This window comes from Trichoplax adhaerens, genomic scaffold, assembly GCF_000150275.1.
Source record: "Trichoplax adhaerens TRIADscaffold_5 genomic scaffold, whole genome shotgun sequence".
Taxonomy (NCBI): Eukaryota; Metazoa; Placozoa; class Uniplacotomia; order Trichoplacea; family Trichoplacidae; genus Trichoplax; species Trichoplax adhaerens.
The window spans coordinates 880281-899214 of NW_002060947.1; the positions used below are offsets into that span (position 1 = coordinate 880281).

Here is an 18934-nt window from a genome sequence, read left to right on the forward strand (position 1 = left end):
TATTATGACTAGTTAACATCTGCGATTGGATCTTACAGCAATCAAGATGAATGAACGATGGTTTAAAATTGGACTGTCGAGATAACGATGCCAACTGCAAAATGGAAAAACTTGCTTGCCCAATCTTTCTCCCAATCTCGTCGCTTGGCTGTAGCACCGTAGTCCGCTTAAATAAACTCTCCTCAATACGATGATGGACGACTGATGATCAAGTCAAGAGACTGTTTCCAATCCAGTTAGCAGAGTCTACAACAGTCGCTATTTACTATACAAAAAGGAGGGAGATGAATGACTAGACTGAAGTTTACAGTTAAATCAGTTAAAATGCAAATTGTTAAACCAATCAGATTTAAATCGACCCGCCATGCGCATGCTTACTCAAGTTTGGCAAGAGAATGGGTTCCAGCGAAGTGTACAGTGTACACTGTACAGTACAGTACTGTACAGTACAATAAGATGATTGTGTTGAGAGAAAGAATTTGGGACTGTACAGTACTGTACTGTACTGTACTATTTTCGGATCGGATTCGGATTTTATGTAGCGCTTTCAATCGGATTAAATGTTTAGTCGTAGTGGGGTTACAATACACTACTGTACTGTACTGTGATGTTGTCGATAGAAGTTCGAGACTAGTTTGAGTACCAGACTACCAGTACTACAGTATGCAGTACAGTATTCCACATACTGTACACAGTGTACAGTACAGTATCTACACTCCGAGTGTCCACTGTCCAGTGTCAAGTCGCGATCGTTACAATAAAATCCGTTTTCTGCCATGGCTAAAAAGGAAAGAGACGGGAACAGGAAACGGTTGTTCACTCTACTAATAAATTGGGCAGACTGATTAATTTGCCCGTCATTTTAACTCTATTGCATGTCTGTAATGGTATACTGTACTACACTGTCCATGATTGACATCCAGATTAGCTGCTATTAGCCAGGTTGGTTTGAGCAATATGGTATACCGTACAGTACTGTACATTGTGCGCTTTCATCGGTAGCCTACAGTAAAGTACTGTACTGGATAGTACGGGGGGCGCCCGGAAAGTCTGGACAACATCTTATTTATTTCTGTATGAAAGATGTGCCCAAACTTTATATGCAAATTCTGCATGCAGTAAGATCATATTCTGGAGATTTGAATATCGCAAACAGCAATGTTCTGAGACGTTCAGGTGTCTGTCCTGTACTGTACTGTAATATCAGCGAAAAAATGATAAGCCGCTGCAGTATTTTGCACTGAAAGCGTGTCCCGTCTCTTTTCAGTGCTGAGTGCCGGTAGTAGAATGCTCCAAAAAGACCAATCGTGATGAACCTTGCTATACACATAGGTCTCTTATTGTACATAGTTACCCAGTCATGAAGTCAAGAGCTATCCGTCAATATTAAAACCATGCATTTGCGATCAATTTTGTACAAATGATGCAAAATTATTCTATCCAATGTACAGCACTGTACAGTATGGGGATCACGTCGTTCATAACCCTACATACAGTACTGTACTGTACACTGTTCTTCCACCCTTATTGACGACTTGTCGCGTTAAATGAGGTCAAAGTTCAGCTCATCGAATCCATTGAATATTACTGTACTAGTAAATAATTCATTTATTTATTATTATTATTTAGTACCGTACGGCACTGGTGCATGTACAGTGTACAGTACAGTACATACAGTGAAGTGTACTGTAGTCTACAGTACGTACGCGTCAGTTTTCTGCTTGTCACATCATTTTTAACCCTTTAAGTCGCGCAGCCGCTATCGCAGTTGCTCTTAGAACTTATTGTTGCCGTATGGAAACAATACAGTTTATACAATAGGTCGCGCAGCCGCTATCGCAGTTGCTCTTAGACTTATTGTTGCCGTATGGAAACAATACAGTTATAGTACAATAAGCATTTAAAGATGAGCTAATTTTCTGAATGAAATTAGACCCAACAGTAGGGTCTAGTAACCCTGTTGTTGTTTACTTGTTCCACCGGCGATTGAGCTTGTACACTTTGGCCATCTTGTTATCTATTTCAAGTAAGATAGCCATCAAAATGATGCAACTTTTACACATGGGGTGGTTGCCTCCGATCTCCACTCCAAGTATTCTCATCGCAAGCTTTCTTGGCTTGATAACTCTTGCATTATACCGGTATTTTATCGCTCCTTATCGACGACTCCGTCAATTAGGCATGAAAATTCCACGACCGATACCTTTATTAGGCAACATGTTCGATTATGGACCAACAAACCAACATGATGCTCAAGTTAAGAGACAACAAATATATGGCAACCTTTATGGAACACTCTTTTTCCATATACCTACTATATGGATTGGCGATCCTGACATATTAAAGTCAATAACGGTCAAGGAGTTTTCCAACTTTACCAATCGTTTCGCCTTAAATCAACCACGTCCACCCTTCGATAAAGCAGTTATACAATTGAAGGATCAAGATTGGAAACGCGTAAGAACAATTCTTATACCTACCTTTAGTACTTCCAAATTGAAAGCAATTGTGCCACTGATTGAAAGCGCTGGCGACGATCTCATCCAGACGTTATCAACAGCTGAAGAAAAAGGGAGAGTAATCGATATATGGCGTACTTGTGGCGTATTTACAATGAAAGTGATCCTAGCTACGGCATTCGGTATCGATTTCGAGTCCAAAGAGCAAGAAAAGAAATTAACTGAATCTGCTGGTGTACTATTTCGTAACATAAATGGTGTTTTGCAATTTTTATTTGTATTTTTTACACCGTTATTTCGCTTACTCGAGCCTTTACTCGGTGGTAAAATAATTTCTTCTGTAAAGTACTTGGTTACAACAACGGAAAATGTCTTGAAAGAAAGAAGAAGAAATTTAAAAGATGGTATCCCTTGCCGAAGAGATATTCTACAACAAATGATCGAAGCTGGTGATAATGACAAGCTCACTGACGAAGAAATTATTGCTCAAGCTATTATTTTTCTGGTCGCAGGTTATGAAACTACTGCTAATACACTGGGATTTGCATCATATTTACTGGCTACAAATCCAGATGCACAAAAGAAATTAAGAGATGAAATTGATTCACTCTGTCCTGATGCAAATTCAATCGACTACGATACTCTATTCAGCTTACCTTACTTAGATATGGTCATTTCCGAAACATTACGAATGTATCCTCCAGCTTTCTTTATTAATCGTGAAGCTAGAGAAGATATTACTATTAATGGTCTACTTATTCCTAAAGATGTCATGGTTGGTTTTCCTATTTACGCAATTCATTATAATCCTAAATTATGGCCTAAGCCTAATGAATTTATACCAGAACGCTTTTCACCTGAAGAAAAAGCTAAACAGATACCGTGTAGCTATCTACCATTTGGAGGAGGTCCACGTAATTGTATAGGAATGCGGCTAGCATTATTGGAAGCTAAGTTAGCCTTGGTTAAGATTATACAAAATTTCGAATTGAAAACAGTAGCCGAGACGGAAATACCACTAAAGCTACGAAGTGGAGCTACTCTATCTCCGCTTAACGGTGTATTCGTTGGCCTAAGCCGAAGATCTTGAAGCGACAGAACTGCCTGTATTAGCCTAAGTATGACCGATTTACTTTATCGTAGAATACTAAATCTGGTCAATATTCGTATACTGATGTAATCTCAAGATGTGGACTTGCGGAAACTTTAAAGTACAGCACATTGGACCAATTTTGAATAATTAGTACAAATTATTCATGGTTCAGTAAAGCAATCGTAGCCTTAAAAGCGTGTTGTTCGCTTTTATTATACATTACATAAAAGTTCACATATACAATATGTATTTATACTGTAATGCGAGTATAAATTATACTTCTCTACCAATTTCAACGCTCAATTTATCTATATTCTGTGTAGTGATAATTCTATATCTATAATTAATCAACTTTAATGCGAAATGCTATAATTTCAAGGCCGCATGCGGTCTTTAGGAATCAACAGTTATACATATTATAAATGTCTTTTAGTAACAGGTTGGTTATTATATTAAATATGACATATGTGTGGCTACAGTGTCATGGAATAAATAATATCCGTCTACTCAACGGCACAACTGTTGAGCTAGGATTACCTTAGTGCTTATGACTATAATTGTTACATGTCCTACTAATGTTGTACTAATGTGTTATTTTTTTCTTAACCTAAGTAACGTATACAGTAGTCTGGGTCATTTAAAATTTTTCTCTTTGTTATCGGATGTAGTATAATAAATGATATCGAAGTTTTATTTTTTCTTAACCTAAGTAACGTATACAGGAGTCTGGGTCAGTTCAGACTTTTCTCTTTGTGATCGGATGTAATATAATAAACGATATCGAAGTTTAATTCTGAAAAAATTAATGATGATTAGTTTAAATGTTGACATCATTTGTTCATAATTCATCATTATATTCATGTACTATGTGTAGATTCACAATTGATATCGAATAAAACTACCATTTAGTATGAGTATGATACACTAACAATATTATATCGTGTTGCGCAGTAATGTGAGCAAAACTGAACTCCTAAAATGTACGCGCACAAGATTATTGTAAATACGACTAGCTTGGAGATACCGCCAGCAAGATAGCGGATAATGAGTTCTATTAAGTTGTATGCTAATGCATTGTAAATTGATAGGCTCGCGTACAAAATTGATAAATTCATATACCATATTACGAGTTCCTTCTCTACATGCTGTTGATCGATGAGCTACGCGTGCATCGCCTTGCTAGCGAGCTTCTACTGAAGAAGAAAGCCGATATTTAACAAGTGTCTCAAAAGACAGAATGCTGCAAAACGACAAATTCAGTAGCTCGAATCTGACAGTCTCTATCCTATTGAAACCCAAAGAAATTCAAGCCCAAGAACCATCTCAAAATTCATTGTTCTACATTACTTTGGGACTGGTCAAAAGTTATCCAATTACCATGGTAATTTACCGTCAATAACCCATGACTAGTTGCTGATACAGTGCAACACAGTATGACGTAATATCAGATCACCTTTTACGGTAAACATGATCAGACCAGAACTTATACCGTACACCCAAAGGCAAAGTTATTCGTACTGTATATTAACTTAATTATATACAAAATTTGAACTAATTTGAACATTGCCATTTTTATGCCGGATAGAACGAAATTAATCCACTTCCAATTTTTCATTGTCAACTGATCATCACCTTGAAATTCTGTAGTTGTAACAAGTGATTTAGCCCTTTCACATTCGATCCAAGACAGGTATAATAATAATTTTAAACATGTGGGGGCTGCCTCAACTCTCTATTCAAAGCTTTCTCATTACAAGCTTTCTTGGTTGTATTACGATAGTGTTATATCGTAATTTCATTGCCCCTTATCGACGACTCAGTCAATTGGGACTTAAAATTTCGATGCCTACGCCTTTAATGGGTAACAATCTGGATTATGGATCAACTAACCAACATATTGCTCAGATAAAGAGACAAGAAATGTATGGTAAGATTTGGGGGACACTCTTTTTCCATATACCTACTATATGGATTGGCGATCCTGACATATTAAAGTCAATAACGGTCAAGGAGTTTTCCAACTTTACCAATCGTTTCGCCTTAAATCAACCACGTCCACCCTTCGATAAAGCAGTTGTACAATTGAAGGATCAAGATTGGAAACGCGTAAGAACAATTCTTATACCTACCTTTAGTACTTCAAAATTGAAAGCAATTGTACCATTCGTTAAAGGCGCTGGCGACGATCTCATCCAGACGTTATCAACAGCTGAAGAAAAAGGGAGAGTAATCGATATATGGCGTACTTGTGGCGTATTTACAATGAAAGTGATCCTAGCTACGGCATTCGGTATCGATTTCGAGTCCAAAGAGCAAGAAAAGAAATTAACTGAATCTGCTGGTGTACTATTTCGGGATATTAGTGGTATTTTACAATTCCTGGTGATATATTTCACGCCAATGTTTGCTCTTCTCGAACCTTTACTCGGTGGTAAAATAGTTTCTTCTGTAAAGTACTTGGTTACAACGACGGAAAATGTCTTGAAAGAAAGAAGAAGAAATTTAAAAGATGGTATCCCTTGCCGAAGAGATATTCTACAACAAATGATCGAAGCTGGTGATAATGACAAGCTCACTGACGAAGAAATTATTGCTCAAGCTATTATTTTTCTGATCGCTGGTTATGATACTACTGCTAATACACTGGGATTTGCATCATATTTACTGGCTACAAATCCAGATGCACAAAAGAAATTAAGAGATGAAATTGATTCACTCTGTCCTGATGCAAATTCAATCGACTACGATACTCTATTCAGCTTACCTTACTTAGATATGGTCATTTCCGAAACATTACGAATGTACCCTCCAGCTTATTTTGTTAACCGTGAAGCTAAAGAAGATATCACGATTAATGGTCTTCTTATTCCTAAAGATATTATGGTCTGCTTCCCAATCTATGGTATTCATCATAATCCAGAATTATGGCCTAAGCCTAATGAATTTATACCAGAACGCTTTTCACCTGAAGAAAAAGCTAAACAGATACCGTGTAGCTATCTACCATTTGGAGGAGGTCCACGTAACTGTGTAGGGATGCGATTAGCTTTGCTCGAAGCAAAGTTAGCCTTGGTTAAGATTATACAAAATTTCGAATTGAAAACAGTAGCCGAGACGGAAATACCACTAAAGCTACGAAGTGGAACTACTCTATCTCCATTTAACGGAGTATACGTCGGTCTAAGCCGAAGAAATTAGAGTTACAGTACTGTCCATATCAATTATAATGATTAAAAATAGTGAATAGAATTATGTTAAAATTATTTGTATTTTTGTGCACAGCAATAGCAATCACGTAAAGGGTGATCCTTTTTACTCCATAGTTAAGTACATATGTCATCAGAATATTTATCCTAAGAAACTATTAGCGGTTCTTATTTTAAAGTGCTGCTGTACAAATATATTAACTACTTTATTTGACCTTTAATAAGAATAATTATACATCCATATAGGTAGCCTTACTTCGAAATTGCTCGTTAAATATTTTAAATTTGATAGATAGAGTATTTTTTATGAAATATACTGTATTTATGCAAACCTAGAATATGATTACTGAGCAGAAATATCATAGTAAGGTTTTATCATAGTAATTATTAAATGTTATCGTAATTAATATACATATAAATTAGGCAGAATAAAATCGTAATATCATTATTTATTTTGTAGCCTTAAGGAAGTTGCAGCTAATATCCTCTAATCATTTTAATAAAGGCAAACTAGTTTATCGCTAACTTCATTATCAAGATTTTTGCAAATATACAATTGCATCCCAAATCGATGCTAATTGAAGATAGCCTGCTACATAATCATATCTTCTTTACAATGTATCAAGTATGTATTTCATATGGAAGCTGACAAAATAGTTAGAATACATAAAATCAAATATGATTATTGTAGGTCTCTTCATTATTATAAATTACTATATAGAGCCATCACAGTCTATTACATATTACATCAGCGCTGAATTTTGAATATTAACTCCCAATTACTTAACACGGCTACAGTTTGTTTAGTTTGTGGTTACTCTTTCATACAGCCTCTGAATAAGCGAGCTTTACTTAGATTCGTGGTATCCAATAATGCAATAAATTTAACATTCTAGCATAACCAATTTGATCTAAAAACGAAAGCCATAAATATCAACTTTATTTTTAAGCCATGCAGATTTGGCATACTTGTAATTGGGCGTGGGTAAATATTCACTGTTTTAAAGAAATCCTCTTTAAGATCATTACATTTTCTCTTTGTACTCAAAGTTAATATTATGGAGGCGGCATTCAAGTGTTGAGATATTACATAATCGATTTCGAAAATACGTGCAATTAATACAGCGCCCATAAGTTCATTAAAGCTTGAATGAAGAATTACTAGAAAGGCAATTTCTTCTATAAATTCGTACACTGTCATACACAATCATATAATACATATATTCTTAAATCGTATACTCCTAAAGTAAATACATAAATTTACCAATTACGTCTCAGTGCGGTCGCTGCATATTGATTAATTATAGTTAATTACGTTACCTCATTACTGCTGATGTAAAAGCTGATATAGCACGATCTTAAATTTTATACGATTATAGCTCGTAGTTTCTAAAGGAATTTATACGCATACGGTAACGATAACACACCGAATATTGCAATCTGATATTGCACTATGACACCAGAAGTTTCTAAAATTTTGCATTGAGTACTGGGCATTCTAAAATACAGGTATATAGTTAAAGGGCTGATACTTACGTAAGACGTAAACTAATGTTTACTCATACAGCATAGAATTTTTTATTTACAAGCATTAATCGAACTTCTTCAAGATATGCCAGGAAACTACGATGCAATACTAATTTTTGCTTCAGTTGCAAGGTGACTACTGCTTATAGTCCATTAAAAGGTTAAGAAATAAATGAAAATAGCTGATTTAATACAAGATATAATTAGTTATTCATGCATTTACGAATATATATTAATCAGCCACTGACAAGCGGAAATCAAAACAGTTTCAGGTTTTATCCAGTATACAAGGGAACTTTACTACATGGTAAAAGACCATAGTCTCTATACTAACATATGTGCTCAAACACTAGTGGTAGGTTTGTCGCCTGCCTACTGTATTCGGAAGTTGCCTAATGATTTTCGTTACTATAAAAATGGTCTTAACTAGCTCTGGTTAATCTAGTGTAGTCGCAAATTAGAAATGTAAAGAGGATCAATAGCTTCAAAATTCGCTCAGGCTGCAGTATATGATGGTTCTTTGTGGTTGTTTACACTGTCTAGTAGCAAATATATCATCTAGACCTTGTATCGAACTCCATCTTAATTTCCATTCTATCTCACCCAAATTGATGTACGTACTCGTATACTAGTAACAGTTTTATAGACTGCCGATTTGAGGCGTTGTCTAATGATTCTTTATTCCTGTAAAAGTCATCTTTATTAGCACTTAGTATTCTATTCTAGTCTCAACTTAGAAAGTACAGCAGATCGATAACTTCAAAATTCGCTTAGTCTGCAGTGTATTATAATACTTTGTAGGTAGCCTACACTGTCTAGCAGCAGATACAGTACATCATCTACACATTGTCTTGAACTCTATCTTAATTTCCATTCCATCCCGCCCGAAGTGATTTCTATTGGACTACTCTTTAAACAAATAGTAAATGCTTTTGTGATAGCTCTATACTTGCACCAGGGCGCGGTCCGATCGAAGAAGTGGTTATATTTAATTATTAAATGTCACGCTTTGGATACAAGACTAGAATTACGTCATAATTTAGCTCTACATAAAACGAGATTACCTATTCTTCATTTGCTGACGATCAGCAACAAGTTATCAGCTTGAGCTTCTGAGTTATTTATCACTATATTTACGAGCTTTTGTATATATCTTTACTGTATTTCGCTGCGAGATAGAAATAAACATGATAAAAATTTTCGACTTTTTGTGGCTGCCACAGCTATCTATTCAAAGCTTCCTCTTTGCAAGCTTTCTTGGCCTGATTACCATTACATTATACCGTAATTTTATTGTCCCCTATCGCAAGCTGAGCAAATTAGGAATTAATGTTTCACCACCTATGCCTTTATTAGGCAATATGCTGGATTATGGTTCCACTAATCGACATATTGCTCAAGTAAAGAGACAAGAATTATATGGCAATGTCTGCGGAACATTATTCTTTCACATACCTAATCTGTGGGTTGGTGATCCCGAAATGTTAAAGATAATAACAGTCAAGGAATTTTCTAATTTTGCTAATCGATTTTCTTTGACTAAACCGCGTCCCCCTTTTGATAAAACAGTGGTACAATTGAAGGATCAAGATTGGAAACGTGTAAGAACAATTCTTATACCCACCTTTAGTACTTCAAAATTGAAAGGAATCATGCCACTTATTACCGACGCCGGCGACAATCTCATCAAGACGATGTCAAAAGCTGAAGAAGAAGGAAGAGCAATCGATATGTGGCGTACTTGTGGTGTATATACAATGAAAGTTATCCTAGCCACGGTATTCGGTATCGATTTTGAATCAAAAGAGCAAGAAAAGAAATTAACTGAATCAGCTGCTAGGTTATTTCGTAATACTAATGGCGTTATACAATTCTTTTCTATATTTCTTACCCCACTATTTCGCATGGTCGAGCCTCTACTTGGTGGTAACTTAGTCAAGTCGACCATATACTTAGCTAAGACAGCAGAAAATGTCTTGAGAGAAAGAAGAAGAAATTTAAAAAATGGTATCCCTTGCCGAAGAGATATTCTACAACAAATGATCGAAGCTGGTGATGGTGACAAGCTCACTGACGAAGAAATTATTGCTCAAGCATTTATCTTTCTGATCGCTGGTTATGATACTACTGCTAATACACTGGGATTTGCATCATACTCACTGGCTACAAATCCAGACGTGCAAAAGAAATTAAGAGATGAAATTGATTCACTCTGTCCTGATGCAAATTCAATCGACTACGATACTCTATTCAGCTTACCTTACTTAGATATGGTCATTTCCGAAACATTACGAATGTATCCTCCAGCTTATTTTGTTAACCGTGAAGCTAAAGAAGATATCACGATTAATGGTCTTCTTGTTCCTAAAGATATTATGGTTAGCTTCCCAATCTACGGTATTCATCATAATCCAGAATTATGGCCTAAGCCTAATGAATTTATACCAGAACGCTTTTCACCTGAAGAAAAAGCTAAACAGATACCGTGTAGCTATCTACCATTTGGAGGAGGTCCACGTAACTGTGTAGGGATGCGATTAGCTTTGCTCGAAGCAAAGTTAGCCTTGGTTAAGATTATACAAAATTTCGAATTGAAAACAGTAGCCGAGACGGAAATACCACTAAAGCTACGAAGTGGAACTACTCTATCTCCATTTAACGGAGCATACGTCGGTCTAACCCGAAGATATTAAAGTGACAGTACTAACCGTATTAATAAATCGATCAATAGTGCACATACATGTAACATAATGCTTCTACAGAAATAACTTGATATATGTTTGAATATGATCTAATGTTCATGAGCAAACAGTATGTGCATTGCTAGATTCTAGAAATTATGGATATTGGGCTACGATTTTTATCTTTACCGTTTCATTATTGCTATCTCATTAATAGTTGTAACCACAATTACAGTATTATGGACATGCTGTAAGCTAAGAAGAGTAGTATAGTAAGAATGTGGCTTAAAATACTTATGATTAAGCCTTTCAATCTTTCTAATAAAGCTAAACCAGGTCATTAACAAATGCATTAATCATAATTATATTATTAGTACTTACTACAACCTGGGATAATGTCCTTAATCGGTAGTTACTGGTAGCACAGGTAGAGTAACCAGCACCGTTATACTCGTATATCTGGTAATGCATGTTATATGAGATCTAACAAATTAGCACCAATACATACAAGAAAATCGAATGGCCCTTCAGTATAGCATCGCACGCAATTTAGAGTTTGTAATGTTATTACCCAATCATAATAGCATAGATGCCCATTATGAATTTCGAGTATCAGTTTTAATTTGCGTTAGATAATAAATTTTACTTGGTCTTTTCGTACGCACTACTCATACCTATGGTTTACGAACTTTTATTAAATTCCTACTAGCTTGTACAATGTAAATATGATACCTTTAGCCTTAGGGTTAGCATCCATTCATAGTAAATTAAATTTTACGATGAAAACCCTTAACCTTAATATTATTTTAAGTCGTCTATATTTGCCATAAAAATGAATAGGTATTGTATTGATATAATATCGTTGAAGGATATTTTATTATTTGAAACACTTAGGCCTATCTTAGTCTATATTTAGCTTAATCTCTTAATGTAATGTAATCTCGGTTGCAATTATGTTTAAGCCAAGATAGATAATTCTTATATTATTTAATATGATTTTTTTATATAAATTTGACAAGAGAAACATTTATCAACAATTTGTTAGTCTTCTCTATCTTATATCGTACCAGGCTATAAGGATTACTACCTAAAAAAACACCTACATGATTACTCATAGCTTATATAAAGCGCGGATTTCAAGAAAGAGGCCATCAAACACCTTTCGAGTGGCATATTACTTTTGTACGAGTATATCGTAAATATGCGATTTGTCTATGGTAGATGATATGACATAATTATACGATTGCAATATAGTAAACGTTGGACTGTGTAATGATTTAGATACATTTTTGCCAGTATTAGTTAAAGTTTCTCTCATTTTCACATTATAAAATTTTGATAACAACTTCATACGACATAGCTATTTACTTACAGCTTAAGTACTTACATACAGCATCATCTTATTAAGGAGAAAACATGTTTTGAAACGAATCGTAAAAGAGGGGCTATGATATTGAATAGGCTATTATTCATTGTTAGATGTTATGCTGCTCTTGTTGAATGCAAAAACTCTATTTTCAAAGTTCAATTTCATTGTTATCCAATCTTTTATTTTATAACAAATCTACTAATTTATATTACATTATTTGCGAAATTAAAATAATATTAAGAAACAGTAAGATAATTAACTATTATCTTTGAATTATTAATTAATCGAAAACTTTAATCAGACTTATAGATAAGCTGTACTAACATGAATTTATTAACGCACAATTCTTTGTTTGAAGAAAACAAGAAGTCAGATTAGAGGAGAAAAACGAAGATAGCATGCTGTTTTGATTCCTACTTTACTGATGATAGCTCAATATAGGCAAAAATTCACTATGCTTGGCTCTTACAAGTACTTTTAAAGTAGTCAATAGAATCATAGTTTATAAGAATCGATAAATTCTGTTACAGAGCCAAAAGTTGTCCAAAGACATAAAGCAGGAGTTAAACTTGTTCCAACACACATCTTTTATAATATTTTGTTGAAACAAAGCTTTACAAAGGATATTTTTGTCGTTTAATATTAATAAATTCTTCCTTAGATCCATATCAAGTAAAATCTGTACTGCAGTAGGCTAGAGATTTAGAAAGCTTCTTTTCTTTGCGATAAATGGTCCTACTCAAGGTATGTCTAGTAGAAGTAAAATATATTATGCTAAAATTGGAGGTCATAGAGACAATCTGTGGCACTCTTAAAGACTAGAAATAACTTAATCAGGTCCCCATATATACCATTAAAAACCGCCTTTTAAGGCCACTAAAAAGTCAACTGAAAAAACTCATTTTTTACACAATCATTCAGGTAACAATTTTTTAATTTAGTATCACATATTAATCGTTAATTACTGGTTATTAACCATAAATTAGTTATTAAGGACGAAAAACGAAGGTTTCATAATCTAAATATTAACAAACTTCACAGCACAAGAGACTGGATTATAGCGAAGTAAAGTTACTTTCAAGTAGTAATTTAATTTCGTTGCGCGTGTGATCAGTGCTCTGCTAAGACCTCTTTAATCAGACATTCTACTGTTTTTTCTTCTCCTCTGTTTCCTTATCATCCTCGAGTTATGACAACTTTGACAGACTCGCATGCTTAGCTAGGCGATTTATGGATCTCACAGTATCACAGTAGTAGCGATAAATTTTTATAATTCCGTTAGAATTGACTACAAAACCGAATATATTGATATTAAAATGAAACTACTCGTACTAAAGTATTACAGAGAGTTTGGGTTTAAAATAATTATTCTAGTATGTCTATCATCATCTACAATTAGCTTCAGTTTTAAACACTTACGGTAGTACTACGATAATAAGATTATTTTGTAAAGTAATTGAGAATTCATACACAACTAAGTCAGAAAGTTCACAGAATGAGATTTTAGCACAATCCTATTTGCCTAATAAATTATATAGCATACGCGTACATCTCTGGAAACCTACGCATGCACATGTAAAGAATTATAGTGATTTTCTTAATTTACTTACAAAAGTTAATCAACACCTACAAAGTTTCATACAAGCGGTAACTTACACCCAGTTACTGGTTAGTCTAGCAGTTGAAATATAATTGATTGCAGACAAAAGTTTCCGTTTACCGTGATGTAGTGGACAGATATAATTCTGTATGTGTCACGCAAGTGAAAAATTAACATTTCTAGGTAATGTTTATGCGTATATGACATAATTTCTTAATAATCTAAGATCCAAGCAACATATCACAACATTTATTTTAGCATAACGTATTAGATTAAATGTAGAATCTTGCATAACTTTTCTGATCTTGAACATAGGATTGTTTCCGAAGATTAAGTAAGCATGGAAAACGCCAGTAGGGAACAAAATTCTCAGCCTATTGGAAAGAAGGAGCATTCCGTCATAAATGGCAGCATTAAACGCTCAAAAATTACGTATCACCCAATCACTACGGCACTTTTAACAGTTTATGGATTTCTGAAATTGATTTATTTACGTTTTGGTGGAATGCTTTTCTATCCAAGTGATTATTTTGAAGCAGCCAATTTTGTGGATGGTCTTTTTGATACAGCTGGCCATCGAAACGAGATATCAAATTGGAATGTACTGAAAAGAAATTTATTTAATACCCAAGCTCTAGTAGCTATAGCTCAAGAAAGATATCATGTGGTAGGCTATCCATACGTTGGAAATGACGCTCCAGTTGGTAAACTCTACACCTTAAAAGGTGAGCTAACTAATTTAGCAACCATTTTCCAGCAATCTTCACATTCTGTCCATGTACTGAACTTTGGATCATATAGCTGACCTCCATTTCGACAGAGTATCGATCGATATATCCAATTGGTCAATCGTTACAGCGCAAATGCTTCTTTCTTAACCATTTATATTGCTGAAGCTCATGCATCAGATGATTGGAATATGCCTGATCTGAATAGTGCATTGGGTATAAATATAGCAAAGCCAAAGACTTTAGAGGATAGAATTCGCATTGCTGAAAATTTTATTCTGGATTATAATTACGATATACCAATGTACGTCGATTCCATCGATAACGATACTATGGAAGCTTACGGTGCAAGACCTGAAAGGTTGTACATTATAGTCAATGGAAAAATTGCCTATAAAGGTGGGCCTGGTCCATACTGTTTCAGCTATAGCTCTCTGGAAGAATCGTTACTAAAAGTTTTAAAGCAGCTTTAAGTAAAAGCTAATCAATTACTTAAAACTGCTGCACTATCAAACTATGAGCATGAAAAATATCGAGAGCTACATAATATATGTAAACGGCGAGATTGATTCTGATTCAATATTGGTTAGATTAATTTACGAACTGTCGATATCAGCAGTTGTCGCTTAAACGTAAAAAAATGGCTCTATATGATAGGAGGTTGATTAGTTATTCATTGTTTAAAAGCTAGCCTAGTTAGGACTTCAAAATTAGTGGCTTGGACTAGAATTTTTTCTACATCTAGAATACCTAAATACTTGATTATTAAATGCTTAGATATGCCAAAAGAATTTTTGTAACGGTTAAATTTTGCATATCTATAGTGGCTCTGATCCAATAGTATTTGTATTTTATTGTAACACTAAACTCTAAATAAGGGATACACTAATTTTTACATGTTGGAAGAAGTCCATTTCTGACATGTTCATTTATGCATCCCTGAAAACGATAACGCAAGTAATTTAGATGTTAGCGTCCATCTGAGAGCATAGTCGACTATCTTACACCTTTAACATGATATCAGATTAGAAGCTTGATATAATCTAAGATCTTGATAGTATGGTACTTTACTTATAGTAAGATTGTAGTTGTAATCTAGTAGTAAAATTTATAATTCAATCAAATGCAAATGCTTCTGCTAGAATATATACATAGGCATGTTCTTGTTTCTAATTAATGATGCTGTTATGCTTCAATCTGTTCTGAAATGCAGAGAGCAACAGCTGATGCAGTAAATAAGGGCATGTAGGTATTTTTTCTAGCAAATTTTTGTCACCATGCGATATTGCTTTTGAGAAATGCATCATTTCTAATTGTTATGGCAATAAATACTGATAATCACTGGTACATATTTTAACCCAATTTTTATACCCAATTTACTCTAAACTGGAATTATACAGTAAACTTTAATGAAAATAAAGGCTTTCATGGCTTTAAATCTATTTCGGAAATAATTAAATGAAAGTATCCATTTCTGCTCCAGCCCATCCTGCTCGTCATGTGAGAACCTCGTATTTCGTTATTATACATGTAAGTGATTTCACCACTTGATATTGCTCTTTAATATCCTATTTCGGCAGCTATGACCAAGAATCACTAAACTCAACCTATAGATGCTGTAAAGAGTTCTCGATTTAGGGAATTAGTAACCCACGGATAAACTACAACCAGAAGGCATTATCATAAGTTGCTGCAACCACGCAAATACTAGTGGCTAAATAAGCACCGGGAAAAGCCGCTAAACGATTGATTATTTGTACATTCTAAACAGCGCAATCATCCTTACGTATAGCATACTGTATGACGATATTTAACGCTAATCTTACATTTACAGAACAACGATTCATCGAAATCTTAACACTAAATAATCGTATATATCGTTGTTCTAAACATACGGAGGTGTAAATACCGTAAATAGGAAGTAAATGAGTATCGTGTAAGTGAATCATTATTTTAATATGCGGAAATTGTGAATAAACGAGAAAGAAGCGATCCTTTCATGATATATTGAAATCCAATATAGTAATGTGGCAATGTAGATCTTCATACCTTGCAAAACTGTACGAAAAGTTAGCTTAGAATTAATTATTCCGTAGTTACTGTAAATGCTAGCTATAATTTCTGACAGTCCTTACTGTATTTGGCGTGTATGAAAGCAATTTTATTGAACTACTGTTGTTACTGTAAGCATCAAAGTATTGTCCAACTTATTGCTATATAAAGAGTATACGTCTTCTATACCCTATCTTTAAATACTAATCTAAATAATACCATGTTAGGCTACCGTACTGTACCTAAATATGGCGGTAGCATCTCGTATCGTATAAATTATTAAGTATAAATACACATGTAGATATAGATAGATGTCCAATCAGTTATGCCGTTAATACGCAGCTACATATTGACTTGATTATATATAGATATTAAAAACTTAATTCACTATAAGCCAATGCATCTGTCAATAAGTAAGTTATCGAGCTTGGCTTGTCCAAGTCAAATCGTTCCATAATCAATAGCCAAGTCATATCTTATGATTTTTTGATTCTGTCATTCAAAACTTTTATTGAAAAGGAGAACCTTTGACCTTATAATTTTTCTGGCTGCTGATTATATTTTTATTGATGTAAAATATCAATTTCATTTTCTTGCGTCCATAATTGCTTTTCGGTTAATATAATTGTCTGGTTATATTACGACATTATGTTACATTCTGTGATATAGTCTCAATATAAGATACGACAAATTATCATTTCCTGGCCATCAATAGAGGCGAATTTATTCTACGATCTTACAGATGCTTGTTGATGTAATCGCGATTGTAAATGTAGAGAATTTTATTAGGTAACAGAAGTAGAGATAGAGAAGTACTACAATACTCTAAATTAAAGTCCTTATAATGTAGTTTAGGAAAGAATTTCTTCATTCTATCTAGAATAGCTGGTTTAACAACAATAGGATTAGCAGACAAGTGGAAATAATTAATTTCGTAATAGCCGATGCTACAGCGGTAAAAAAAATTAATGCAAACATTTCTGAAAAAACTACACGAAGCTAGTAAGATAAAAATTTTCGACATATGTGTATTGTTATCCCATCTAATAGCATTACATAATTTCTGTCATTGACATATTTTACCTCTTTCTTTAAGTACTGTATTAATTTATCTATCGGGTACTTATTTTGCTTTCATATAGACATTAACTTGATAATACAAAATGGACGTAACTATGAGAATATAATAACAGTTAGAAGACACACAGTATTTTGTATACAGCATTTTGTTATCCACTAATCACTACTTTACCTTATAACATCTCGTTGTTGTTAGAATTGCTAATTGAAGCTCGTTATGCTAGCTAAAACACTCGTGAGGTAGCTCTAGGTATACTGATTCAACTTCTATAGAGCAGAAAGCAAAATGCAAATCATCAGGAAATCATGTATGTGTAGCAAGCTGCTGGCTGGAGAACCTCAGTACAAGTTCAGTAAAGCATTACGTAACGTTCTGTTGGGGTAGAAGTTTAACATTTTCAATTTTTATGGTACTGCAATAATATTTACTCTCCAAACTGTGACCTCCTACCATATGAGTATAGTTATTAACCTTTCGATACATAAACCTGAGAATATGAGAAAGTGTAAATAAAACTAGAATTCAAGTCCTAGGCAATGTCAACAAATAGCTACATTGCTACCGGTAACTACCTAACAATAATAAAAGCCCGGAACCTTGGCTATATCGGCCTATATGGCTAACCTGATGAGTTTTCATTCAGGGCCCATATAAGTAATTAATACCAATTTTATGCAAAATATCTACGACAAGTATGAAGGCAACATTAACTGCCTATAAATGATTACGTGATCCAATACGTAATAAATCGGACTCTGATGACTTGATATGAGATGGTTATCGGGATAAAAAATCTCTTTGGGTTAGAAAGTTTATTCGCGTAATGCTACGAAACTAGAATTTATTAATCTAAGTTATGTTAACTAAACGGAGCCATGTTAAATGTCAGCTTCCTAGTTCTAGAATGTTGACCATACCTAAAATAAGCTGCCGTCAATAAAATCTTGCCTCAGACTTTAAGAGGATTAAAAATATCAGTGACAGATGATGAAAGGCGGAAAATACAACATTAGACATCGTCTACTTTATCATTACGACGCAGATTAATGAGTAAAGGCCTTGGTCGTTACATGAATATAAACGATTTATTGTTATAAGTTTGGGATCGAACGCGAACACTCTTAAGCTTTATGAAGTA

General features: G+C 34.3%; 4 protein-coding genes across 4 annotated transcripts; all 4 read left to right on the forward strand.

The window, feature by feature from the left end:
* Positions 1–2061: 2061 nt before the first annotated feature.
* TRIADDRAFT_56195 (uncharacterized protein) lies at positions 2062–3549 on the forward strand (the record flags this gene model as incomplete). The annotated part of the gene is made up of 1 exon (XM_002112268.1): positions 2062–3549. One exon carries the CDS (start codon positions 2062–2064, stop codon positions 3547–3549), a length of 1488 nt encoding a protein of 495 aa, XP_002112304.1.
* Positions 3550–5262: 1713 nt separating this feature from the next.
* On the forward strand, positions 5263–6750 carry TRIADDRAFT_24953 (uncharacterized protein; the record flags this gene model as incomplete). Its single annotated transcript, XM_002112269.1, has 1 exon — positions 5263–6750. One exon carries the CDS (start codon positions 5263–5265, stop codon positions 6748–6750), a length of 1488 nt encoding a protein of 495 aa, XP_002112305.1.
* Positions 6751–9472: 2722 nt separating this feature from the next.
* On the forward strand, positions 9473–10978 carry TRIADDRAFT_56197 (uncharacterized protein; the record flags this gene model as incomplete). Its single annotated transcript, XM_002112270.1, has 1 exon — positions 9473–10978. The coding sequence occupies one exon, from the start codon at positions 9473–9475 to the stop codon at positions 10976–10978; it is 1506 nt and encodes a 501-aa protein (XP_002112306.1).
* A 3297-nt stretch (positions 10979–14275) lies between these two features.
* On the forward strand, positions 14276–15136 carry TRIADDRAFT_56198 (uncharacterized protein; the record flags this gene model as incomplete). The annotated part of the gene is made up of 2 exons (XM_002112271.1): positions 14276–14660; positions 14832–15136. The coding sequence occupies 2 exons, from the start codon at positions 14276–14278 to the stop codon at positions 15134–15136; spliced, it is 690 nt and encodes a 229-aa protein (XP_002112307.1).
* Positions 15137–18934: the final 3798 nt, after the last annotated feature.